Here is a 22208-nt window from a genome sequence, read left to right as displayed (position 1 = left end):
CTCCAGCCTAGGGTGTCCTCATACTTCCCAAATTATTTACCATCCCAGGGGGGAGATAACACATTAAAAAATGGGAGATTGCCCCCCTATGCGGGAGATTTCAAATTTTAACAGAATTAACCGAAAATAACACTAATGAGGCGAGCCACATGACTCATCGGATGCATATTCGTCCCACTTTACGCTTCATAGTATATTTCTATATTAAACAAGCATGTGGTGTAGAACCGGTATTTATTTTCATCAGTCAATTTATCCTTATTGGCGCCGCTATCTTTGTTAACGCTCATGTCGTTCACTATCATGGTGTAGATTTCGGATTAAATTTGACCTGCGTTGAATTCTGGGATGGAAACGCTCAGCATCGTAATCTCAACAAACATGGCGGCGCCCGTGTCCCCCGTATGCTCCCCCCCCCCGCTCGCCTTTGCTACCAAAGTAAAGGCTAGTAGAAAAGGTCAATTTTTATTTTTTTAAATAAATATCTCCAAGAGAGTTGGGAAGTATGCGTCCTGGTGCCACGTGCACTGATGGACACCCTTGTGCTTGAACATGGTGTTTGTTATGGACAATATTCTCTGGGGCTAGGATTTTAGGTAGTTATTGTTCAGATTTAAATTTAAAAAGGGCAAAATCTGAAGCTTGTTCAGCAAAACATTAATACCTACCGAGTCTCGTTTTCTGAAAAGGGAGCACTTTATCCATTGACTGACAACTATAACTCTAAAAAAAAAAGATCAATAAAAAGTCTATAAACCAGAATGATTTTGTGTAGTTTAATAAACAAAAATATCAAAGCAAGTAATTACACATTAATTACACCAGCTATGTCTGGGATCAACGTGAAAAGTAAGTTTTGATTAATTCTAAAATAATCTGGATGAAACCTCAATTTAATGCCACTCTGCAAGTTTCAGCCACTCTCAGGTCTCATGTGTCCAAGAGAAGGCCCAGATGTGGATCAAGGCCTCCTCAGAGATCTTTGGGTCCTTAGAGCCGTCTGTGGCGCTGGTCTTTGCTCAGAGTTTAGCGTTCGAAGATTTGACATTCTGAGCACAGTGCTGAGACGTGGGAGACAATGGAAGCCCCTCCCACACATCATTAGCAGGTCATGAGGAAGTACATTAAATATGACATAAACACATTTCTAACACAGTTCTTAAGGCAAACTAAACTAAAGCATGATTTATTTACAAGTTTAGATCACACAGTAAACGTTAAGTCAGTTTAAATGTGAAATACAGTCATTAAGGACTTCATCCTGAGAAAGTTTCCATCCAGCAGAACAAGAGGATTTGTTACAGTGGACGATTCCACTTCTCCACAGGGGTCAGGTCCTTGGACCCATTTGGTGTCCTCTGTGTTCTTTATCAGAGGTGTTGACCCAAAGGGGGGGAGGGGGGTGTGGTGAAGACAGTGTTGTTGGTCAATGGGGGGATGGGGAACATTCTTCCACCCATCCAACATTTTGCTTTGCTTTCTGCAACAGTGTCTTAATTATGAAAAGGTAATGTCTCTTAAAGGTCTCTATGGACACATATGTCCTACAGAGGCCATTTTGTTCAGAAAGAGCTCTTTGAATAGAAATTTAACGTTAAACATACCGGTCGCATACAATAGTGTCTTGAAGCCATGGGGCGGGAAAAGCCCTGTCCATTCTGACGCTAATCAGGTACTCAGTGATGAGGGAGCTAACATCAGCTAACAAAAGGGTTTTGATAGCCCTTTACAGTTAGGATACAAAGGAGAGTAATCTCAAGTGAAATTGTAAACACCCTTCATAGAGTAGAGTAAATATTTGCATTCTCAGACTACATCCACATATTGAGAATGACTCTTGAAGGAGTTGGGAAAAAAAAACAGTGTCCAGATGATGAGCTCATTTATGGTAAAACATGAACATTAGCAGGCGTTTGATATGAAAACACATGCATCTGATAAAAGCCTTAGGCCTAAGGCTTTTCAACAGTGTGGACTCTCATGTGTTTTATTAAGCTGCCTGAGTGGAAAAATGCCTTCTGACAAACATCACAGCTGTAAGGTTTCTCTCCAGTGTGGACTCTCATGTGTGATGTTAAGTTGCCTGACTGGAAAAATGCCTTCTGACAAACATCACAGCTGTAAGGTTTCTCTCCAGTGTGGATTCTCATGTGTGATGTTAAGTTGCTTGAGCTTGAAAATGCCTTCTCACAAACATCACAGCTGTAAGGTTTTTCTCCAGTGTGGATTCTCATGTGTGTTATTAAGCTGCTTGACTGGGAAAATGCCGTCTCACAAACATCACAGCTGTAAGGTTTCTCTCCAGTGTGGATTCTGGTGTGACTTTTGAGAGCGCTTGCTGTAGAAAAACTGTTTCCACACTGGTCACACTCATTTAGTGTTATTCCTGTGTGGGTTGTGTAGTGATTCGAGAGCTCAGGTGATGTTCTAAAAGCCTTTTCACACTGGTCACACTTAAAAGGTTTCTCTCCAGTGTGGACTCTCATGTGTTTTTTTAAGCAGCTTGAGCTTGAAAATGCCTTCTCACAAACATCACAGCTGTAAGGTTTTTCTCCAGTGTGGACTCTCATGTGTGATGTTAAGTGACTTGAGCTTGAAAATGCCTTCTCACAAAAATCACAGCTGTAAGGTTTATCTCCAGTGTGGACTCTCATGTGTTTTATTAAGCTGCTTGAGCTTGAAAATGTCTTCTGACAAACATTACAGCTGTAAGGTTTCTCTCCAGTGTGGACTCTCATGTGTTTTATTAAGCTGCTTGAGCTTGAAAATGTCTTCTGACACATCACAGCTGTAAGATTTCTCTCCAGTGTGGACTCTCATGTGTTTTATTAAGCTGCACAAGTATGAAAATGCCGTCTCACAAACATCACAGCTGTAAGGTTTTTCTCCAGTGTGGACTCTCATGTGTGATGTTAAGTTGCTTGAGCTTGAAAATGTCTTCTGACAAACATCACAGCTGTAAGGTTTCTCTCCAGTGTGGAATCTCATGTGTTTTTTTAAGTAGCTTGAGCTTGAAAATGTCTTCTGACAAACATCACAGCTGTAAGGTTTCTCTCCAGTGTGGATTCTCATGTGTTTTTTTAAGTAGCTTGAGCTTGAAAATGTCTTCTGACAAACATCACAGCTGTAAGGTTTCTCTCCAGTGTGGATTCTCATGTGTTTTTTTAAGTAGCTTGAGCTTGAAAATGTCTTCTCACAAACATAACAGCTGTAAGGTTTCTCTCCAGTGTGGACTTTCATGTGTGATATTAAGCTGCTTGACCGGCAAAATGCCGTCTCACAAACATCACAGTTGTAAGATTTCTCTCCAGTGTGGATACTAGTGTGTATTTTGAGAGCTCTTGCTGTAGGAAAACTGTTTCCACACTGGTCACACTCGTATGGTTTTTCTCCTGTGTGAGTTCTGTAGTGTTTCTTGAGCGCAGAAGAACAGCTCCATGTCTTTCCACACTGGTCAAAGGGTGAACCCCATTCTTCTGATGGACTTTTAGATCTGCCATGAACACAGAAAAAGAAGATGTTAAGTAATAATAGGGTTAAATAAATAACTTATACTTTTGTCAATTCCTTATCACCATTGAGAGTGGTGTTGTAATGGAAAAAAATAAGTCATTTTCACAAGCTTCAGTGAGTTATGAAACGAACAGAACTTTACTGTTTCTATAAGAATGTGGACAGTATAACAGGCTCTGGCTTTGGGTGAGGACCGACAGCATCAAACAAGTCTAGCCAGAGCTCTGTCATTCAAACATGTTTACATTCAACATTTAATGAATGTAACACATTGATTTAATTTAACAATTAAATGTGTTTGTGTGAATGAGGGTAAAGTGGGAGAGTCATGTTTGATCCTTTGTATTTCACATTCTGAGTACTTTTTTTTCCAGAGTTTTTTTTGGACTGTAGGCTTTGACAGGACAGTGCAGTGGGAAATGGGAATGAGACTGGGGAACGACATGCAGCAAACAGGTGAAAGCCGGACTCAAACTCATGAGGCCGCAGCCCGCCCCACACGGCAGGCGTCTCTCAATGCTCGGGGTTTGAGAGACTCGACTAAAACCAAAGCACATCGTTTTCTTCTTCAAGAGACACACACCAAAAACACTGATGAAAAATGTTGGGGAGACAAAATATATTTTAGTTATGGAACAAATTGGTCAGCAGGAGTCGCAATGCTTCTACACAACATTCCTGGGAAGGTAATTGGCTCTAAAAATGGCAGTTTGGGTCACTTGACTGGGCAACAGTTCACACCTGAGAGAACTTCATAAGAAGAAAAAAATGTGTGTTTCCGGTAACTCGACCTGGATTTCAAAATAATGAAAACCAGACCTTAAACATTTTATTGCATATTTACTGGCCGTATGTTTCGAGAATGTCAAATTGTGAGAGCAAACTCAAAAGCTGCTGGGAAAAAAACATTTGTGGGCATCGTAAGCTATGAAAATCACCACACATTTGATTAGTTTTGTTTTACCCACGGGCGCATCCATGTATGCGCCCGTGGGATTTAATCATATAACCATTACATGAGCAAACATATTTCACAAACGTGGTGTGAGTACAGCGCCAGATCAACTCGGGGAACTTGCAGCTGTTCACAGCAGCTACAAAAAAGTGTGGTTTGTTGCCGTGAGCAAACCAGCAAGAACTCGTCACAGAGCGGTGTTGTGTTGCCTGTGATAGCAAGTGTGAACACAATGATTGGGAACATTTGTGGAATTATATATATATATATAAAATAATAATAATAATAATAATAATAATAATAATAATAATAATAATAATAATAATAATAATAATAATAATAATAATAATAGAAATCCTGCGCACTGTCTTACTTGCAAATAAAAATGTATTGGTAAAGAGACAACGTTTCGGCAACTGGGCCTTCAAAAAATAGTGATTAATACTATTTTTGACGTATGTGTAATTCATCATGAGGTGTCACTATTTGTCTATCGTTTATCGTTTGGGGTTAAAGGTGCCATAACATGCTTTTTTTCACGTTTCGTAGTCTAGTGTAGTCTAGTGTATAATTGGTAATAATAATTGGTAATAATAAGGGTTGTGCAACAGCCTTAACAGAATAGTTAAGAAATATCACCCAGACCTTGGACCCCCTCACCAACCCGGAAATGCAAACGGCTTGGTTTGATATTCGCCCCCAACCTTGCGAAGAGCGATCTGGCTCCCCCGCCCAACCCGTGACGTAGTCTCAGAGAGCGTGTGTGCCCCGCCCACCCGTGACGTAGCCCCACAGCTGTCTGCTCCGCGCTGCGCAGCTCCGCGCGAATGAGTGAGAATCTATCCATCTATCTATCTATCTATCTATCTATCTATCTATAGAGATAGAGATGGATAAAAAAGTCTTATGTCCATCGCGCTCTTATTTCCTGGTTTTTCGTATCGGATAGAACTTCTCTCCGTTTATTTTCCCGGTTGCTGCATCAAGTGCCACATAAACCTTCACCATTGTGATAAGAGTAAAGAGTGCGATATCATTAATGACGTTTTGGGCCTCTTTGAGCCGTGTTTCCTCGTAAATCGAAGCAGAAAAACTCCGGAATGAGCTTGAAGGGAGACAGCAGCGCGGAGCCGGGGGGAAGGGGGCGGGAGGCGGCAGGCGGGGGGTGAGGGGGGCTAATGACGCGTGCTTGCCCTTATGACGCGGTCTTGCCCCACCGCCCGTCAGTTTGGAGATTTGTGGAAAGGAGATAGTCTGTAATATAGCTAAACACTGCGGGAATCAATCAAAAAAACACTCTGGACAAATATGAAGCACAAATAGCAATGTAAGAAGGTTAAAAGCTCTGAAAAGTCGATTTTGCATGTTATGGGACCTTTAACATCTGTGATTGGCCACTCCTATTTTTTAGGCCACTCCTATTTAAACCTCTGTCCCATCCTCAGTTACCCATTTGCCTGACGAAGGCCCAGTTGCCGAAACGTTGCCTCTTTACCAATACATTTTTATCCGCAAGTAAGACAGTGTGCGGGATTTCTTTCCCTAGTACAGTAACTTTTTTTTTTAAATGCACAAATGCAGGTTGTCGCAGTTTTTATTTTATTTTTTAACACTTTAACAGTGCACCTTTTTTGAGGTAGCTTGAATAAGAAACAATAGTGCAGAATTTGAATTAAATAAAAAAGCAGCTCAACTTAAAATCCCCAGAAGCATGTAAACAAATAAACAAAGTGTATTAAAATTGCAACAGTGTCATAAAGTAAGGCCATAATGTGCTTTTCAGAACTGCACTCTTAATACTCTTGGGCTTAAATAATAAAACGTATGTTTTTCTTGATGAAATCCATCTGTTGTCGAGTCGAGAGTAGGCCAGGGGCCAGTGTTTGAAGCGACCTACACTCATCCTCGCAGTAGCCACGGTGTCTATCACGCCGTGTTGGGAAAGCAAGTTCTGTACGCAGAGATGGCCAGAATGTGCGACGCAGCGCACACTCCGCACTCCCGTCTCACACATAGCTTTCTTCATATTAGCAGCGCTTGTCACGCAAAATTACACCGACCCGTTGCTTGTCGATGCCCCAGTTATTGAGCATTTTTTCCTTAATCTGTTAAGATGCTCTCTGCTGTGTGGTGTCCGCGAAATTCCCTGGACATGCAGATGATTGATCCATGATGCAAGTTAACTGCCGTAAAGTGTGGGCAGTAAAATGTCATGATCCATTCATGTGTTATACGGAGGAGAGAGACTAATAATAAGCTTGAAATGTATAACGCTGATCAAACTAGTAAGAGTAAAATGTATATCCGATCACTGATCGGGATGCAACATCCGATCAGAAAATAATAAACAATGCTTTAGGTTACATCTGTCATGGAAGAGCAAATCCATGGATGTACGCGTTGCACTAAACAAAGACTGCAGCACAACAGAGGAAGTGAGGGCTTATTACTGATGTCATCAATGCAGTTAAGTTGATGAATCATTTACAAGATTTATTCATTTACAGGAACACGAAAGACCCCCGAGGAGACTTCTCTGTCTTTGAAGAAGAAGGATCTGTCCAAGTGCATCGAGAGTGGACTGTCCATTCAGTGTGTCACATGCACTTATACTGAGACGATACATAGCTTCAGATGACGTCACAACATCCGGGTCACTGCCCCCTCACAAAACCTTGATACCGAGTAAGCTAACTGTCATTCTGATCGATCTCAAAAAGTTGCTCAGTTTTGGGATGTTCAAATCACTGATGCTCCAAATGCTCTGCGTAACCACGTGACACGCGGTAGTTATGGTGTTGTTTCCCCCTCGCAAACTGAATGCCCCCGTTACTAGGTCAAGTGACCCGGATGACGACGTCAGCGTGAAGCTATGTATTGTTGCTGGGACAACGGTAAAAACGTGTATATCTTTCATAAAAAGCAATAAACATGTAAAATAATAGTAGAAACACACTCTCAGTAATTCACTTCACATCCAGCCGAACCGATAAAGAGTTCACTTCATTAGTGTTGTTGTTTTACGTTTGTAGCGTTAGCCGACTAGCGTTAGCCGACTAGCGTTAGCCGACTAGCTAACGTCACAAACAAGTTAAAACTATGGCCTAAACACCGGATATAAGTGAAGGAAACACATTCCTTTACAAATATAATGTCATTCTTCACTTACCTTCGGCTATGTTGAGTTGGAGTCGTTGTAGGTCGCGGGTTTAAGCAGCGAGTCCAGCAGCATGGCAGGCACTAGATCATACACGCCTAACTCACGGAAGTACTTCTTCTTCTTCTTCTAGTATTGTTTATTGGCGGTTGGCACGCAACTAAAGGTGCCACCACCATTACCGCCACCGGCCGGTATGGAGTGTGGGTTGGGAAGGCCCCAACAGTCCTTAAATCCTCCCCATTGATCCTGTTGACTTAAGGTACATAAGGAGTACCTTTACTATAACCTCTTGTGAGATGTTCAGCAATCATTCCTTGATACTAAATCTAATCCCATGTTCACATACTCTCTCTCACAATTTGTCTTTGCTGTTGATATTTCGGGCAATGAATAATGACATGCTCCACTGTCTCTTGGACTCTGCAGCGCTCGCACTCCCCTGTTCAATGTTTCCCTATTATTCTGAGGGTGTCATTCAGCCCTGTGTGTCCCAACCTCAGACACGTCAGAACGTCCTCCTCTCTGCGGCTCTTACTGCTCTACTCTCTTGTTCTCCCCTCTGCTCTCGTTTGTATAATATAGAAAAACCGGCCTTTGAGGCAAGATAAGATAAGATATGCCTTTAATGTCCACACATGGGGAAATGTGGGTGTTACAACACAGTAGATACAGGGGGAAAGGACAGATAACTTATAGGAAGTTAAAAAAAACACTCTTAATAGAAGAACTCTTATAAACAAAAACTCTTATTAACAAAACCTTGTAAACAGGTCCTCTCATATCTTAATAGGGAATGGAGGGCAGAAAAATAAAAATAAAGATAAAATAATAATAATAATAATAATAAATATAGCCGCAAGCGGCAATGATCGGCCCTCGCTACGCCGCCGCCACGCCGCAAGAGGAGGGGGCGCTAACGCGCCCCAATTGTCCTTTTATTACGCCTACTGCTGAATCTGTGACGCTGTCACATCTTCTCCCCTTTGTTTTACCATCAAAAAGCTATTTTATTTTGAATTCTTGGCAAAATGTGCGGCTTTGCCGCACAGACACCGTGACTCTTTGAATAAAAATGTGGATAACTTTTGATGGTCCACCCCTGAAGATGAGTCTCGCCAAATTTCAGGTTAATAGGGCTGACGCCCTAAGAGGAGTTTGTGAAAGTCTAAAGTGTAAACATGTTCTGGCGATTTCCCCATTGGAATAACATGGAAGGTTTCGGTCATCGTTACGGCAACGCCATAACAATTATGACATGGGTCTCATTGACTTTTTTGATGGGGATGCTAAAATTGAGTTGTGTGTCAAATTTCATATAATTTCGCAAAACTAAACATTTAACCTCCATATAAAATCTGTAGGGGGCGCTGTGGCGCCAAATTAATTAATTTCACTTCAAGTAGGTTTAGGGCAAAGAGTTTAACAACTGATTCTAATTTGACGCAATTCGGACTTTATCTGCGCAAACGGCAGAAATGTAAAATTTGGGAGATTTCTGAAATTCTTGCTACAGTTTGCGGCTTCGCCGCACAGAGACCGTGACAGGTATCAATGTAATTTGGATAACTTTTGATGTCCCACTCCTCAGTAGCATTTTCACCAAATTTCAGCTTTTTAGGGCCAACGCCCTGGAAGGAGTTCGTAAAAGTACGACGTTTGGAAAAACTCCGAAGTCATGTTTAGCCATTTTTGAAGCAATATGGCCGACTTTTGGTTGGGCGGACGGCGTTGCCGTAATAATATTTTTTACTTCTCTTGTCACCATCTACCTCTGCGCCAAATTTCATGATTCTACGATCAGATTTTTTTTGGGTCATTTCCCATCTCTCAATGCATTTTTGGTACATTTGGGGGCGCTGACGCGCCAATTTTTTTATTTTAGAAAAGGGAAATAGCCATAATGTAGAGAGGCACGATTTTTAGAGGTGTGCAAATTTTTGTGACTTTTCGTCAATGTTCACTGGGTGAAAAATAGGGGGGTTGGTCCCGAGAATAAGAAGAAGAAGAAGAAGAAGAAGAATATTCCGATGAGAAAACAATGTTTCCCATTTTTCAAATATCATAAACTATACATTTTCGGAAAGCGCTCACGCTTTCCTACCTCATGGTGTGGGTCCCTGGTCACTGACGGGTACTTTCGACTTTGTGTTTTTGGCCCTCTATACAGTAATAATGTTCAATTTTTGCATTACATGCTTATATGCACGGAACATGCAAGAGATGGGGAACGTATTCGTGAGCTACTTAGCGCAAATGAGTGCTTTATATGTAAAGTGCTCGTTTAGTGCGAACTTTTGCACGGGCTTCGCCCGTTTACAACGGTAATGTTCCATTTTCCTACAACTAATTAGTATGCACGGGGCGTGCATGAGTGGAGGAGTGCGTTAGTGAGTGTTTGGAAGTGGGCGAGCGCTTCGCGCTCGATTTCGTGCGCACTATGTGCGCACTTTCGCAGCCGTGCTTTGCACGGCCTTACGAGACTAATAGGCCTCTCGCCAGCTTGTGGCGCTCGGGCCTAATAATAATAATAATAATAGAAATAAAAGTAGCAGGCATAAGACAAATAATACTAATAATAATGGTAAAGTAAACACTCTTATTTACATCAGTTGTATGCACATGAATGAAATTAATTGCGTGTGAGTATGACAGTAATTGCACATGAATATGACAGTATTGCACATGGTTAAATCAGTATTGCACATGTTCAGGGCTAGCAGTGTTTGTTATACAGTCTGACAGCAGCAGGAAGGAAAGACCTGTGAAACCTCTCCCTCACACAGCGAGGTTGGATCAGTCTCTCTGAAGCTGCTCTCCAGAGCGGACAGAGTGTCCTGCAGGGGGCGACACTCATGGTCCAGCATAGATGTGAATCTAGTCAGGACCCTTGTCCAGCTTCTTCCTCTCCCTCTCTGTGATGCTGCTGCTCCAGCAGGCCACACCTACAGGAGCTGATGCCACCACAGAGTCAGAGAAGGTTTTCAGGAGTGGCCCTGTCACTCCAAAAGACCTGAGTCTCATGAGGTAGAGCCGACTCTGGCTCTTCCTGTACAGTGCGTCTGTGTTATGAGTCCAGTTCAGTTTGTGGTTCAGATGAACACCCAGGTCCTTGTATGAGTCACTCTCTCAATGTCCCGTCCCTGGATGTTCACTGGTGAGGGGGCAGTGGGGTGGCCTCTGTGGAAGTCCACCACCATCTCCTTGGTCTTCCCCGCGTTGATGAGGAGGTGGTTCCGCTGACACCAGCATTAAATCTAGTTCCACTCCCGTCATTCAAACATACAAGACCCTTCATATCCATTAAATCCTCTATCACCAACTCATTCTCATCATTATGCCCACAACGTACTATGAGCATTAAAATCACCACAACATGTAGATTTGCCCTCAAGATGAACCATAAAATCCTGCAGACCCTCCAGTGTTAAACGCTTAAGATGAGATAAGAAATTCCTTTTTTGTCCACACATGGGGAAATTTTGTTGTTGCAACGCAGGTAGATTCAGAGGAAAAGGATAGATAACTTATAGGAAGTTTAAAAAGCACTCTTAATAGAAGAACTCTCCCCCACACTTCTATCACAATGAATTATAATTCTTTCCCTTTACTTAAAACTCTATACTGATCCCATTCCTGATAAATATTGCACATCCTCCACCATTTCCTCCTTGCCTATCCCTTCGAACACACTCGTACCCTCTAATAACAAAATCTAATGTTGGCTTTAGCCAGGTTTCTTGAACACAAATGACATCCGGTTTCACCTTACTATCTTGTACATATCCTTTAAATTCCTGTCCATTTGCAATGAGACTCCTGGCATTCCACTGCAGTATAATCAGGTCTTCTCACTTGTTTCTCCTCCTGCCTTACTGTTCCCCTCTAACCTTTTGTTCATTAGCTCCCAAGAGATACCTTTAGCACCCAAGAATTTCTCCGCCCCCTCTACTATCATCTTAGCTTTGTCTGGTTTACGTTTGACTTGTTCAGAGCAATTTATCACATAAGACAAAAATACTACCAAGTCATCAACAACAAGTACTATACTTGTTCCTCCTCTTTTTGGAACAACACTGGTGTCAGCAGTGTTTCCTCGTTTCTGTATTTGGACCTTCGTTGCAGCTTCTGCATACGAGATGTTATTCAACATTTTTACCTTTTCAATTTGTACAGCTTTCTTTCTTACCTCACATCCACCAAACGTCGCAGTGTGCTGTCCCCCACAATTACAGCACTTAATCTGAGCATTTTCCTCACATTCTTCAATCTTATGTTCACCTCCACATTTTAAACATTTCTGCTTCCCTCTATACACCGCTGCTATGTGGCCATAAAGCTGACACTTGTAGCACCGGAGTGGAGGAGGGACATATTCTCTTACCAGGAAATTCAAACAGCCGACCTTCACTCTCTCAGGAAGCACATCTTTAAATTCCAATAAAACCGACATGCTCTGAATTCTTTGGCCATCACTCCATCTCATCAATCTCTTAACAGAATCCACCCCTGCACCCAAACTGTTTTTAAACTTATCCAGATCTTCATCCAGGGGGATTCCTGTGACTACTCCACGTGCTCCTTTCCTTTCTCCAACAACCTTAAACTCACTTACAGCCATCTTTCCAATGCTACTAATCTGCATTGCTGAGTTTTTCTGCGCCTCCGAATCACACACAATCAGTAGATTACCATCTCTCAACACTGGCAAATGCTACATCCCCCAATATCTTCTTTATCTCCCTTGACAGCGCCAAGATTCCAATTTTTCCTAACTCACTCTCAGTTTTAAATTGAAGGATTACTTTAGGATTATTCTGCTCTCTCACTACTCTTTTCCGACCCTCCGATCTCCCTTCATCTGGACTGGGCAGAAGAATGAAGCGATACATGAGCATAAGTAACAAACATAGTAGCATAATCAATATACTTCATTCCCCCTGTTGATATCTGAAGGAGATCACAATCAGAACCCATATATAATCAAATAATTCACATAGAATCACTGGTGAGAAAACCGTGCATCAATATAAACATGTCTACTACAGAACTGCAAAACTTTCCCATTGTTCGGCTCACCAGACAACTCTGAAAAATAAAGCACAGCGCAGCACACTAGACAAAGGGAAAGGTTAGAGTAGATAACATTCCTCTTCCTCCGGGAGGACAGCATCTTCCTTTGGCACCAACATATCAACATATACTGACCTCCTCCTGCCTGAGCCACAAAGCCGTCGATCGTTCGTTCCACCAGGTGGGTAAGACACCATGAGGGTCTTGATACAGGGTATGCAGCCATAGCCACACAAGACCAGGATGGCCAGGAAAACGGCGAGGGAGAGTATCACAGACAACATTAACCCTTTCCATTTACCAAAATAATTCATCCATGAATCCCACATGGATGTGTCTACCCCCGAATGCTTTTTCATCTTTCTATTTAGTGTGCGTAATCCGTCAACAACCTGGGTCAAACGGCCCCCTTCGCGTGTGTTATTCGGTATAAAAGTACAACATTGCACCTCCCGTATCATGGCGCAAATCCCGCCTTTCTCTGCCAAGAGCATGTCCAAGGCTATACGATTCTGGAAGGCCATCAGAGAGGTAGCGGCTAGCTGCTCGTGTACAGCAGTGAACCCTTCCTGGGAAAAATTACCCAGTTTCTGAATATTATAATGGATGTAATTCATTCTATCAACGTTTTTATTTATAGTACACCACGGGCAAAAGAATGATTCAAATCCTGCGGCCACTTGATTACTGATTTTATACTCGTCTGGTACACCCCGTGGGACTCCTATGGCATCGACGTAGGTTGGGTCAGCTTCACTCAGCCAGGGAGTGGATTTCCCTACCGATCTCATGGGACGCAGTGGGTTCTCTGCCATCCGGACAGGAGAATCAGCCCACTGCAAAATGTCGTTAGCTGTCATGGGAAACACGACTGCCTGCACAATGAGAGATACTAGGGCACAAGGACCTTCATTCTTGCCGTCTAATGCATGGTGAAGCACTTTGCCTCCGCACCACCAATAGAGATCTGCGCGCGTCAGTAGAACGATATCTCTATGTAAGCTATACATTAGCGCGCAGGTCCCTTCCGGGACGTAGCCAAATTTATTTCCACCTCCGGATTTATTAATACTTCCCCTGCACAGTAAACTCCTAACCGTGGTACAGAGGCTGAGCAGGCATAGTACTCGTTGCAACACGATTTTATTTGGTTACATGAAGCGGAATGCAGGACATACGGATCAGCGGTGGCAGACACGCGCGCGACGAAAAAACATCGAAAAACAGACCCAAAAACAACAAGACACTTCCGGCTACCCACAATGCCACCAGGTAACAATGTATTTCCGGCAGACTACGCACCACACAGAGCACTGCTGCCTCTCACTGGTGATAGTCCGTTATGACGCTCTGTACACCTGCTGATGCAAAGAGGGGACAAGCAAAGTCTTCACTGACACAGATTTAAACCCCAGATCAAAGAAGTGGGACAAAAGTGATCTCCTCTGAACTGCAAACCTGTTACACTCCATTAAAACATGGGGGACAGTTTCTTCTTTTCCACAGGTTTCACATTGGCCATTGTGATTTTTTCCAGTCAAGAAGAGGTCCGATGCTAAGCCCCAGTCACAGTCTCGTTATCAGGACAGGTAGTTTATGAATATTCACCTTCAAAAAACAAGGAATTCTTTCAATAGATTCTATAGTCTTTTATAGTAGGTTTAATTTCTAGGTATCAAGCACACCTTGTACTTTTTTCAATTCAACCCTAATTAGATAATAATAATAAAATGTAATAGCTTCTAAATCAGGTAAACTAGAAAGTCAAATCTAAGGTTTTTTTTAGTACTTTTTGTCTCCAGGTATCATACACACTTTTTACTTTTTCAAATTAACCTTTTATAGGTTTTTAATGAATATTCATCTTTAAAAATCTAGGAAGGCGGCAACCCCCGAACCCGGTGGTGGACGCCGGAAGTACGGGATGGCGTAAGGGATAAGGTTTCTTCTGCTTATGGGACTCCTAAGGCCGTTGACAGGTATCGGCAGGCCAAGCACACCGCTTGTGTCACAGAGGCAAAAACCCGGGGCGCTCCCAGGGAAATTCACTGTCACTGTTGTTTGGTCACAGTCTCAATAATCGTGATCAATCATTAAATCGTGATATTTAATCAAAACGGTAAAATTTGACATCCCTGCTCTAAAACAAATAATTGTTTGAATAATCGTGATTACAGTTATGGTTTTAATAACTGTGATTGTCATATTTTTTTCATTAATTGAGCCTTAACGTTACTTTTCACTTGCAGATTTAATATTGAGACAAACAAAAATCACACCTTTAGCAAAATGGAGAAAGAAATGTGACTATTTTTTGTGTTAAAAGTCAGTCTGCTTTTAATAAGACAAACTCAACTCAAACTGAAATCGTCAGTGTTGAAAGAAAAGCGTTCAATCATCTGTCACGTGGCCCGGCTCGGAAAGTGTTAGAATAATGGGCTCTGGCAACATCCAGACAGTTTTCTTCCTTATACGCTGCAAAACGGAAGCGCTGGGCTGAACGTCTGCTCAGGCGCGTTACATGAGAGACACGCAACTTTGTAACACACAATCAAGACGCCAAACCGTTCTATTCAAACAGGCCTGCGAGACTCATCGACACCACATTCAACAGTCCCTAGTTCAAAGGGCACGTTACAGGTTTTTATTTGGTGTGTCTGTATCTGTTGTACATATGAACCATAGTTTTACACCGATCGAGCGACTATATGCAAGGAAAAGTACAAACAAATCTATAGTAAATGACAGGAAGTGACATCACATTAGGGTCCAGCCAGAGTAGATGTATAATTTACACAAAACAACTGTTTTTCACCCTATAAATGTTAATTCAACAAAATAAAGGAGCGCTCATATATTTCTATTTGTCGAATCAAAAAGTGGTTGCTGGGTAATTCACTAGTGTGATGTCATAAATTACAAACAGGAAGTAAAACTATAAACCTAAACCTCTACGGCCAAAACCGTGCAGTAGACACGATTAAAGCGGGCAAAACTATTTAGTATCTTTATGATAAGACTAAGGCAAAAATAGTGACAAAAATCTTTATCTAATTCCTGATAACGATAATCAGACAATATTATTTCAATACAACAGAAATGTGTTTAAATGTGTTAGTTGAGGTTTGAACTTTTTACCATCAACAATAAACTTAATATTCAAATTCAGCCCATCTTAAAAACAACATTGATTTTATATATTTTGCTAACAGAACATGTATTTAACCCAAAGTGGAACGACAACACCACAAGATCACAGGAGTTCACACTATTGCAAATATTTTTTTTTTATTTTTATAGAAAACGACCAGTGTATTTACATGAAAAACAACAGAATGAACCCATAATTCACTCCCAAATCTCACAGTATCTCACTTGTTTATTCTTTTCTGTTGTTGTGAATATTAATCCTTCAAAAGAACCCAAAATGAATTTGACAAAGACACCATTGATCGATTGTTCGACTAAAGGTCTACAGCACAACTCAACAGGACACATTTTGACTTTTTTTTTAATACGCTCTGATTTTGAATACAGCCCAAAATGGGTTTGAATATTGAGCAAATGGTTCATGGTTTTGAACCGTCATCATATTTGCAGTGGTTTTCAAAGCAAAGAGTTCAGTTGGATTTAACCAATTATTCAAAATATTACCTCATGACCATAGGTGAGGGAATGTAGATTGACCGGTAAATTGAGAGCTTTGCCTTTCGACTCAGCTCCTTCTTCACCACAACAGACCGCTGCACCGATCCAACTGTCAATCTAACGTTCCCTCTTCCCTCACTCGTGAACAAGACCCCGAGATACTTGAACTCCTCCACTTGGGGCAAGGACTCCCCACCCACCTGGAAAGGGCAAGACACCTTTTTCCGGTTGAGAACCATGGCCTCGGATTTGGAGCTGATTCTCATCCCAGACGCTTCACACTCGGCTCAAACCGTCCCAGTGCATGTTGCAGGTCCGGGTTTGATGGAGCCATCAGGACAACATCGTCTGCAAACAGCAGAGATGAAATCCTGTGGTCCTCAAACCGAACACCCTCCGACCCCTGACCACAGCCTCCGACCCCTGACTGCGCCTAGAAATTCTGTCCATAAAAACAAAAAACAGAACCTGTGACAAAGGGATGCCCTGGCATCCAACACGCACTGGGAACAGGTCTGACTTACTCCAATGTACACAGCTCCTGCTCCAGTCATACAGGGACCGGACAGCCCTGAGCAAAGGGCCCCGGACCCCGTAGCCCCAGAGCACCCCCCAAAGGACACCCCGAGGGACACGGTTGAAAGCCTTCTCCAGATCCACAAAGCACATGTGGACTGGTTGGGCAAACTCCCATAAACCCTCGACCACCCGATGGAGAGTCTAGAGCTGGTCCAGTGTTCCACGACCGGGACAAAAAACACTCTGCTCCTCCTGAATCTGAGGTTCGACTATCAGTCGTATTCTCCTCTTCAGTACCCTGGAACAGACCTTACTGAGGAGTGTGATCCCTTTGTAGTTGGAACACACCCTCCGGTCCCCTTTCTTGAACGGAGGGATGACCACTCCGGTCTGCCAGTCCAGAGACACTTAGATGTGTCAGCCAAGACAGTCCTACAACATCCAGAAAAATTTTAGGTACTCAGGGCAGATCTCATCCACCCCAGGAGCCCTGCCACCAAGGAGTCTGCCAACAACCTCAATGACTTCAGCTTGGGCGATGGACGAGTCAGCCTCAGAGTCTTCAGTCTGCTTCCTCTTCGGAATATGTGATAGTGGGATTACGGAGGTTCTCAATGTATTCCTTCCACCGTCCTGACAACATCCCCAGTTGAGGTCAGCAGGTCTCCACCCGCACCGTAAACGGTGTTGGTGAGGCGACGGACGGTTTTCCAGAATTTCTTTGGGGGCAACCAGTAGTCCTCCTCCATGATCTCCCCAAACTCCTCTCAGCGACAGCACAAGCTGCGGCTCGTCTGGTCAGCCGATACCTGTCAAAGGCCTCAGGAGTCCTACAAGCCAAAGAGGCCTGATAGGCCTACTTCTTCAGCCTGACAACATCCCTTCCGGTGTCCACCACCGGGTTCGGGCGTTGCCGTACCTGCAGGCACCTGAGACCTTGCGACCACAGCTCTGAGCAGCCGCATCGACGATGGAGGTCACGAAAATGGTCCACTCTGACTCAATGTCCCCAGCCTCCCCCAAGAAATGGGAGAAGCTGTTCCGAAGGTGTGAGTTGAAGACCCTACTGACAGAGGGCTCCGCAAGACGTTCTCAACAGACCCTCACAATGCGCTTTTGTCTGCACAGCTTCCTCCTCCGCCAGCGGATCCAACTCACCACCAGGTGGTGATCAGTTGACAGCTCTGCTCCTCTCTTCACCCGAGTGTCCAAGATACGTGGCCGGAGGTCAGATGACACGACAACGAAGCCGATAATTGATCTCCAGCCTAGGGTGTCCTCATACTTCCCAAATTATTTACCATCCCAGGGGGGAGATAACACATTAAAAAATGGGAGATTGCCCCCCTATGCGGGAGATTTCAAATTTTATCAGAATTAACCGAAAATAACACTAATAAGGCGAGCCACATGACTCATCGGATGCATATTCGTCCCACTTTACGCTTCATAGTATATTTCTATATTAAACAAGCATGTGGTGTAGAACCGGTATTTATTTTCATCAGTCGATTTATCCTTATTGGCGCCGCTATCTTTGTTAACGCTCATGTCGTTCACTATCATGGTGTAGATTTCGGATTAAATTTGACCTGCGTTGAATTCTGGGATGGAAACGCTCAGCATCGTAATCTCAACAAACATGGCGGCGCCCGTGTCCCCCGTATGCTCCCCCCGCTCGCCTTTGCTACCAAAGTAAAGGCTAGTAGAAAAGGTCAATTTTTATTTTTTTAAATAAATATCTCCAAGAGAGTTGGGAAGTATGTGTCCTGGTGCCACGTGCACTGATGGACACCCTTGTGCTTGAACATGGTGTTTGTTATGGACAATATTCTCTGGGACTAGGATTTTAGGTAGTTATTGTTCAGATTTAAATTTAAAAAGGGCAAAATCTGAAGCTTGTTCAGCAAAACATTAATACCTACCGAGTCTCGTTTTCTGAAAAACTTTATCCATTGACTGACAACTATAACTCTAAAAAAAAAAGATCAATAAAAAGTCTATAAACCGGAATGATTTTGTGTAGTTTAATAAACAAAAATATCAAAGCAGGTAATTACACATTAATTACACCAGCTATGTCTGGGATCAACGTGAAAAGTAAGTTTTGATTAATTCTAAAATAATCTGGATGAAACCTCAATTTAATGCCACTCTGCAAGTTTCAGCCACTCTCAGGTCTCATGTGTCCAAGAGAAGGCCCAGATGTGGATCAAGGCCTCCTCAGAGATCTTTGGGTCCTTAGAGCCGTCTGTGGCGCTGGTCTTTGCTCAGAGTTTAGCGTTCGAAGATTTGACATTCTGAGCACAGTGCTGAGACGTGGGAGACAATGGAAGCCCCTCCCACACATCATTAGCAGGTCATGAGGAAGTACATTAAATATGACATAAACACATTTCTAACACAGTTCTTAAGGCAAACTAAACTAAAGCATGATTTATTTACAAGTTTAGATCACACAGTAAACGTTAAGTCAGTTTAAATGTGAAATACAGTCATTAAGGACTTCATCCTGAGAAAGTTTCCATCCAGCAGAACAAGAGGATTTGTTACAGTGGACGATTCCACTTCTCCACAGGGGTCAGGTCCTTGGACCCATTTGGTGTCCTCTGTGTTCTTTATCAGAGGTGTTGACCCAAAGGGGGGGAGGGGGGTGTGGTGAAGACAGTGTTGTTGGTCCATGGGGGATGGGGAACATTCTTCCACCCATCCAACATTTTGCTTTGCTTTCTGCAACAGTGTCTTAATTATGAAAAGGTAATGTCTCTTAAAGGTCTCTATGGACACATATGTCCTACAGAGGCCATTTTGTTCAGAAAGAGCTCTTTGAATAGAAATTTAACGTTAAACATACCGGTCGCATACAATAGTGTCTTGAAGCCATGGGGCGGGAAAAGCCCTGTCCATTCTGACGCTAATCAGGTACTCAGTGATGAGGGAGCTAACATCAGCTAACAAAAGGGTTTTGATAGCCCTTTACAGTTAGGATACAAAGGAGAGTAATCTCAAGTGAAATTGTAAACACCCTTCATAGAGTAGAGTAAATATTTGCATTCTCAGACTACATCCACATATTGAGAATGACTCTTGAAGGAGTTGGGAAAAAAAAAACAGTGTCCAGATGATGAGTTCATTTATGGTAAAACATGAACATTAGCAAGCGTTTGATATGAAAACACATGCATCTGATAAAAGCCTTAGCCGCTAAGGCTTTTCAACAGTGTGGACTCTCATGTGTTTTATTAAGCTGCCTGGGTGGAAAAATGTCTTCTGACAAACATCACAGCTGTAAGGTTTCTCTCCAGTGTGGACTCTCATGTGTGATGTTAAGTTGCCTGACTGGAAAAATGCCTTCTGACAAACATCACAGCTGTAAGGTTTCTCTCCAGTGTGGATTCTCATGTGTGATGTTAAGTTGCTTGAGCTTGAAAATGCCTTCTCACAAACATCACAGCTGTAAGGTTTTTCTCCAGTGTGGATTCTCATGTGTGTTATTAAGCTGCTTGACTGGGAAAATGCCGTCTCACAAACATCACAGCTGTAAGGTTTCTCTCCAGTGTGGATTCTGGTGTGACTTTTGAGAGCGCTTGCTGTAGAAAAACTGTTTCCACACTGGTCACACTCATTTAGTGTTATTCCTGTGTGGGTTGTGTAGTGATTCGAGAGCTCAGGTGATGTTCTAAAAGCCTTTTCACACTGGTCACACTTAAAAGGTTTCTCTCCAGTGTGGACTCTCATGTGTTTTTTTAAGCAGCTTGAGCTTGAAAATGCCTTCTCACAAACATCACAGCTGTAAGGTTTTTCTCCAGTGTGGACTCTCATGTGTGATGTTAAGTGACTTGAGCTTGAAAATGCCTTCTCACAAAAATCACAGCTGTAAGGTTTATCTCCAGTGTGGACTCTCATGTGTTTTATTAAGCTGCTTGAGCTTGAAAATGTCTTCTGACAAACATCACAGCTGTAAGGTTTCTCTCCAGTGTGGACTCTCATGTGTTTTATTAAGCTGCTTGAGCTTGAAAATGTCTTCTGACAAACATCACAGCTGTAAGATTTCTCTCCAGTGTGGATTCTCATGTGTGATGTTAAGCTGCTTGAGCATGAAAATGCCGTCTCACAAACATCACAACTGTAAGGTTTCTCTCCAGTGTGGATTCTCATGTGTGATGTTAAGCTGCTTGAGCATGAAAATGTCTTCTGACAAACATCACAACTGTAAGGTTTCTCTCCAGTGTGGATTCTCATGTGTGATGTTAAGCTGCTTGACTGGGAAAATGCCGTCTCACAAACATCACAACTGTAAGGTTTTTCTCCAGTGTGGACTCTCATGTGTGATGTTAAGTGGCTTGAGCATGAAAATGCCTTCTCACAAACATCACAGCTGTAAGGTTTATCTCCAGTGTGGACTCTCATGTGTTTTATTAAGCTGCACAAGTATGAAAATGCCGTCTCACAAACATCACAGCTGTAAGGTTTTTCTCCAGTGTGGACTCTCATGTGTGATGTTAAGTTGCTTGAGCTTGAAAATGTCTTCTGACAAACATCACAGCTGTAAGGTTTCTCTCCAGTGGGGAATCTCATGTGTTTTTTTAAGTAGCTTGAGCTTGAAAATGTCTTCTGACAAACATCACAGCTGTAAGGTTTCTCTCCAGTGTGGATTCTCATGTGTTTTTTTAAGTAGCTTGAGCTTGAAAATGTCTTCTCACAAACATAACAGCTGTAAGGTTCCTCTCCAGTGTGGACTTTCATGTGTGATATTAAGCTGCTTGACCGGCAAAATGCCGTCTCACAAACATCACAGTTGTAAGATTTCTCTCCAGTGTGGATACTAGTGTGTATTTTGAGAGCTCTTGCTGTAGGAAAACTGTTTCCACACTGGTCACACTCGTATGGTTTTTCTCCTGTGTGAGTTCTGTAGTGTTTCTTGAGCGCAGAAGAACAGCTCCATGTCTTTCCACACTGGTCACAGGTGAACCCCATTCTTCTGATGGACTTTTAGATCTGCCATGAACACAGAAAAAGAAGATGTTAAGTAATAATAGGGTTAAATAAATAACTTATACTTTTGTCAATTCCTTATCACCATTGAGAGTGGTGTTGTCATGGAAAAAAATAAGTCATTTTCACAAGCTTCAGTGAGTTATGAAACGAACAGAACTTTACTGTTTCTATAAGAATGTGGACAGTATAACAGGCTCTGGCTTAGGGTGAGGACCGACAGCATCAAACAAGTCTAGCCAGAGCTCTGTCATTCAAACATGTTTACATTCAACATTTAATGAATGTAACACATTGATTTAATTTAACAATTAAATGTGTTTGTGTGAATGAGGGTAAAGTGGGAGA

General features: G+C 42.5%; 1 protein-coding gene and 1 pseudogene across 1 annotated transcript; both read right to left on the bottom strand.

Annotated features, from left to right (window-relative positions):
- Positions 1–1952: 1952 nt before the first annotated feature.
- LOC140355871 (uncharacterized) lies at positions 1953–17830 on the bottom strand (annotated as a pseudogene).
- Positions 17831–20033: 2203 nt separating this feature from the next.
- LOC140356746 (uncharacterized) lies at positions 20034–21904 on the bottom strand. Its single transcript, XM_072441934.1, has 2 exons — positions 20572–21904; positions 20034–20403 (listed from the first exon to the last, which is right to left on the bottom strand). Exons 1-2 carry the CDS (start codon positions 21840–21842, stop codon positions 20070–20072), a joined length of 1605 nt encoding a protein of 534 aa, XP_072298035.1. The 5' UTR covers positions 21843–21904; the 3' UTR covers positions 20034–20069.
- Positions 21905–22208: the final 304 nt, after the last annotated feature.

The sequence above is a fragment of the Eucyclogobius newberryi genome, unplaced genomic scaffold (assembly GCF_026437365.1).
Source record: "Eucyclogobius newberryi isolate DKJ021-1_F unplaced genomic scaffold, fEucNew1.0.hap1 SCAF_12, whole genome shotgun sequence".
Taxonomy (NCBI): domain Eukaryota; kingdom Metazoa; phylum Chordata; class Actinopteri; order Gobiiformes; family Gobiidae; genus Eucyclogobius; species Eucyclogobius newberryi.
Note: the sequence above shows the minus strand (reverse complement) of the source record. Positions and strands in the feature narration are given on the sequence as shown.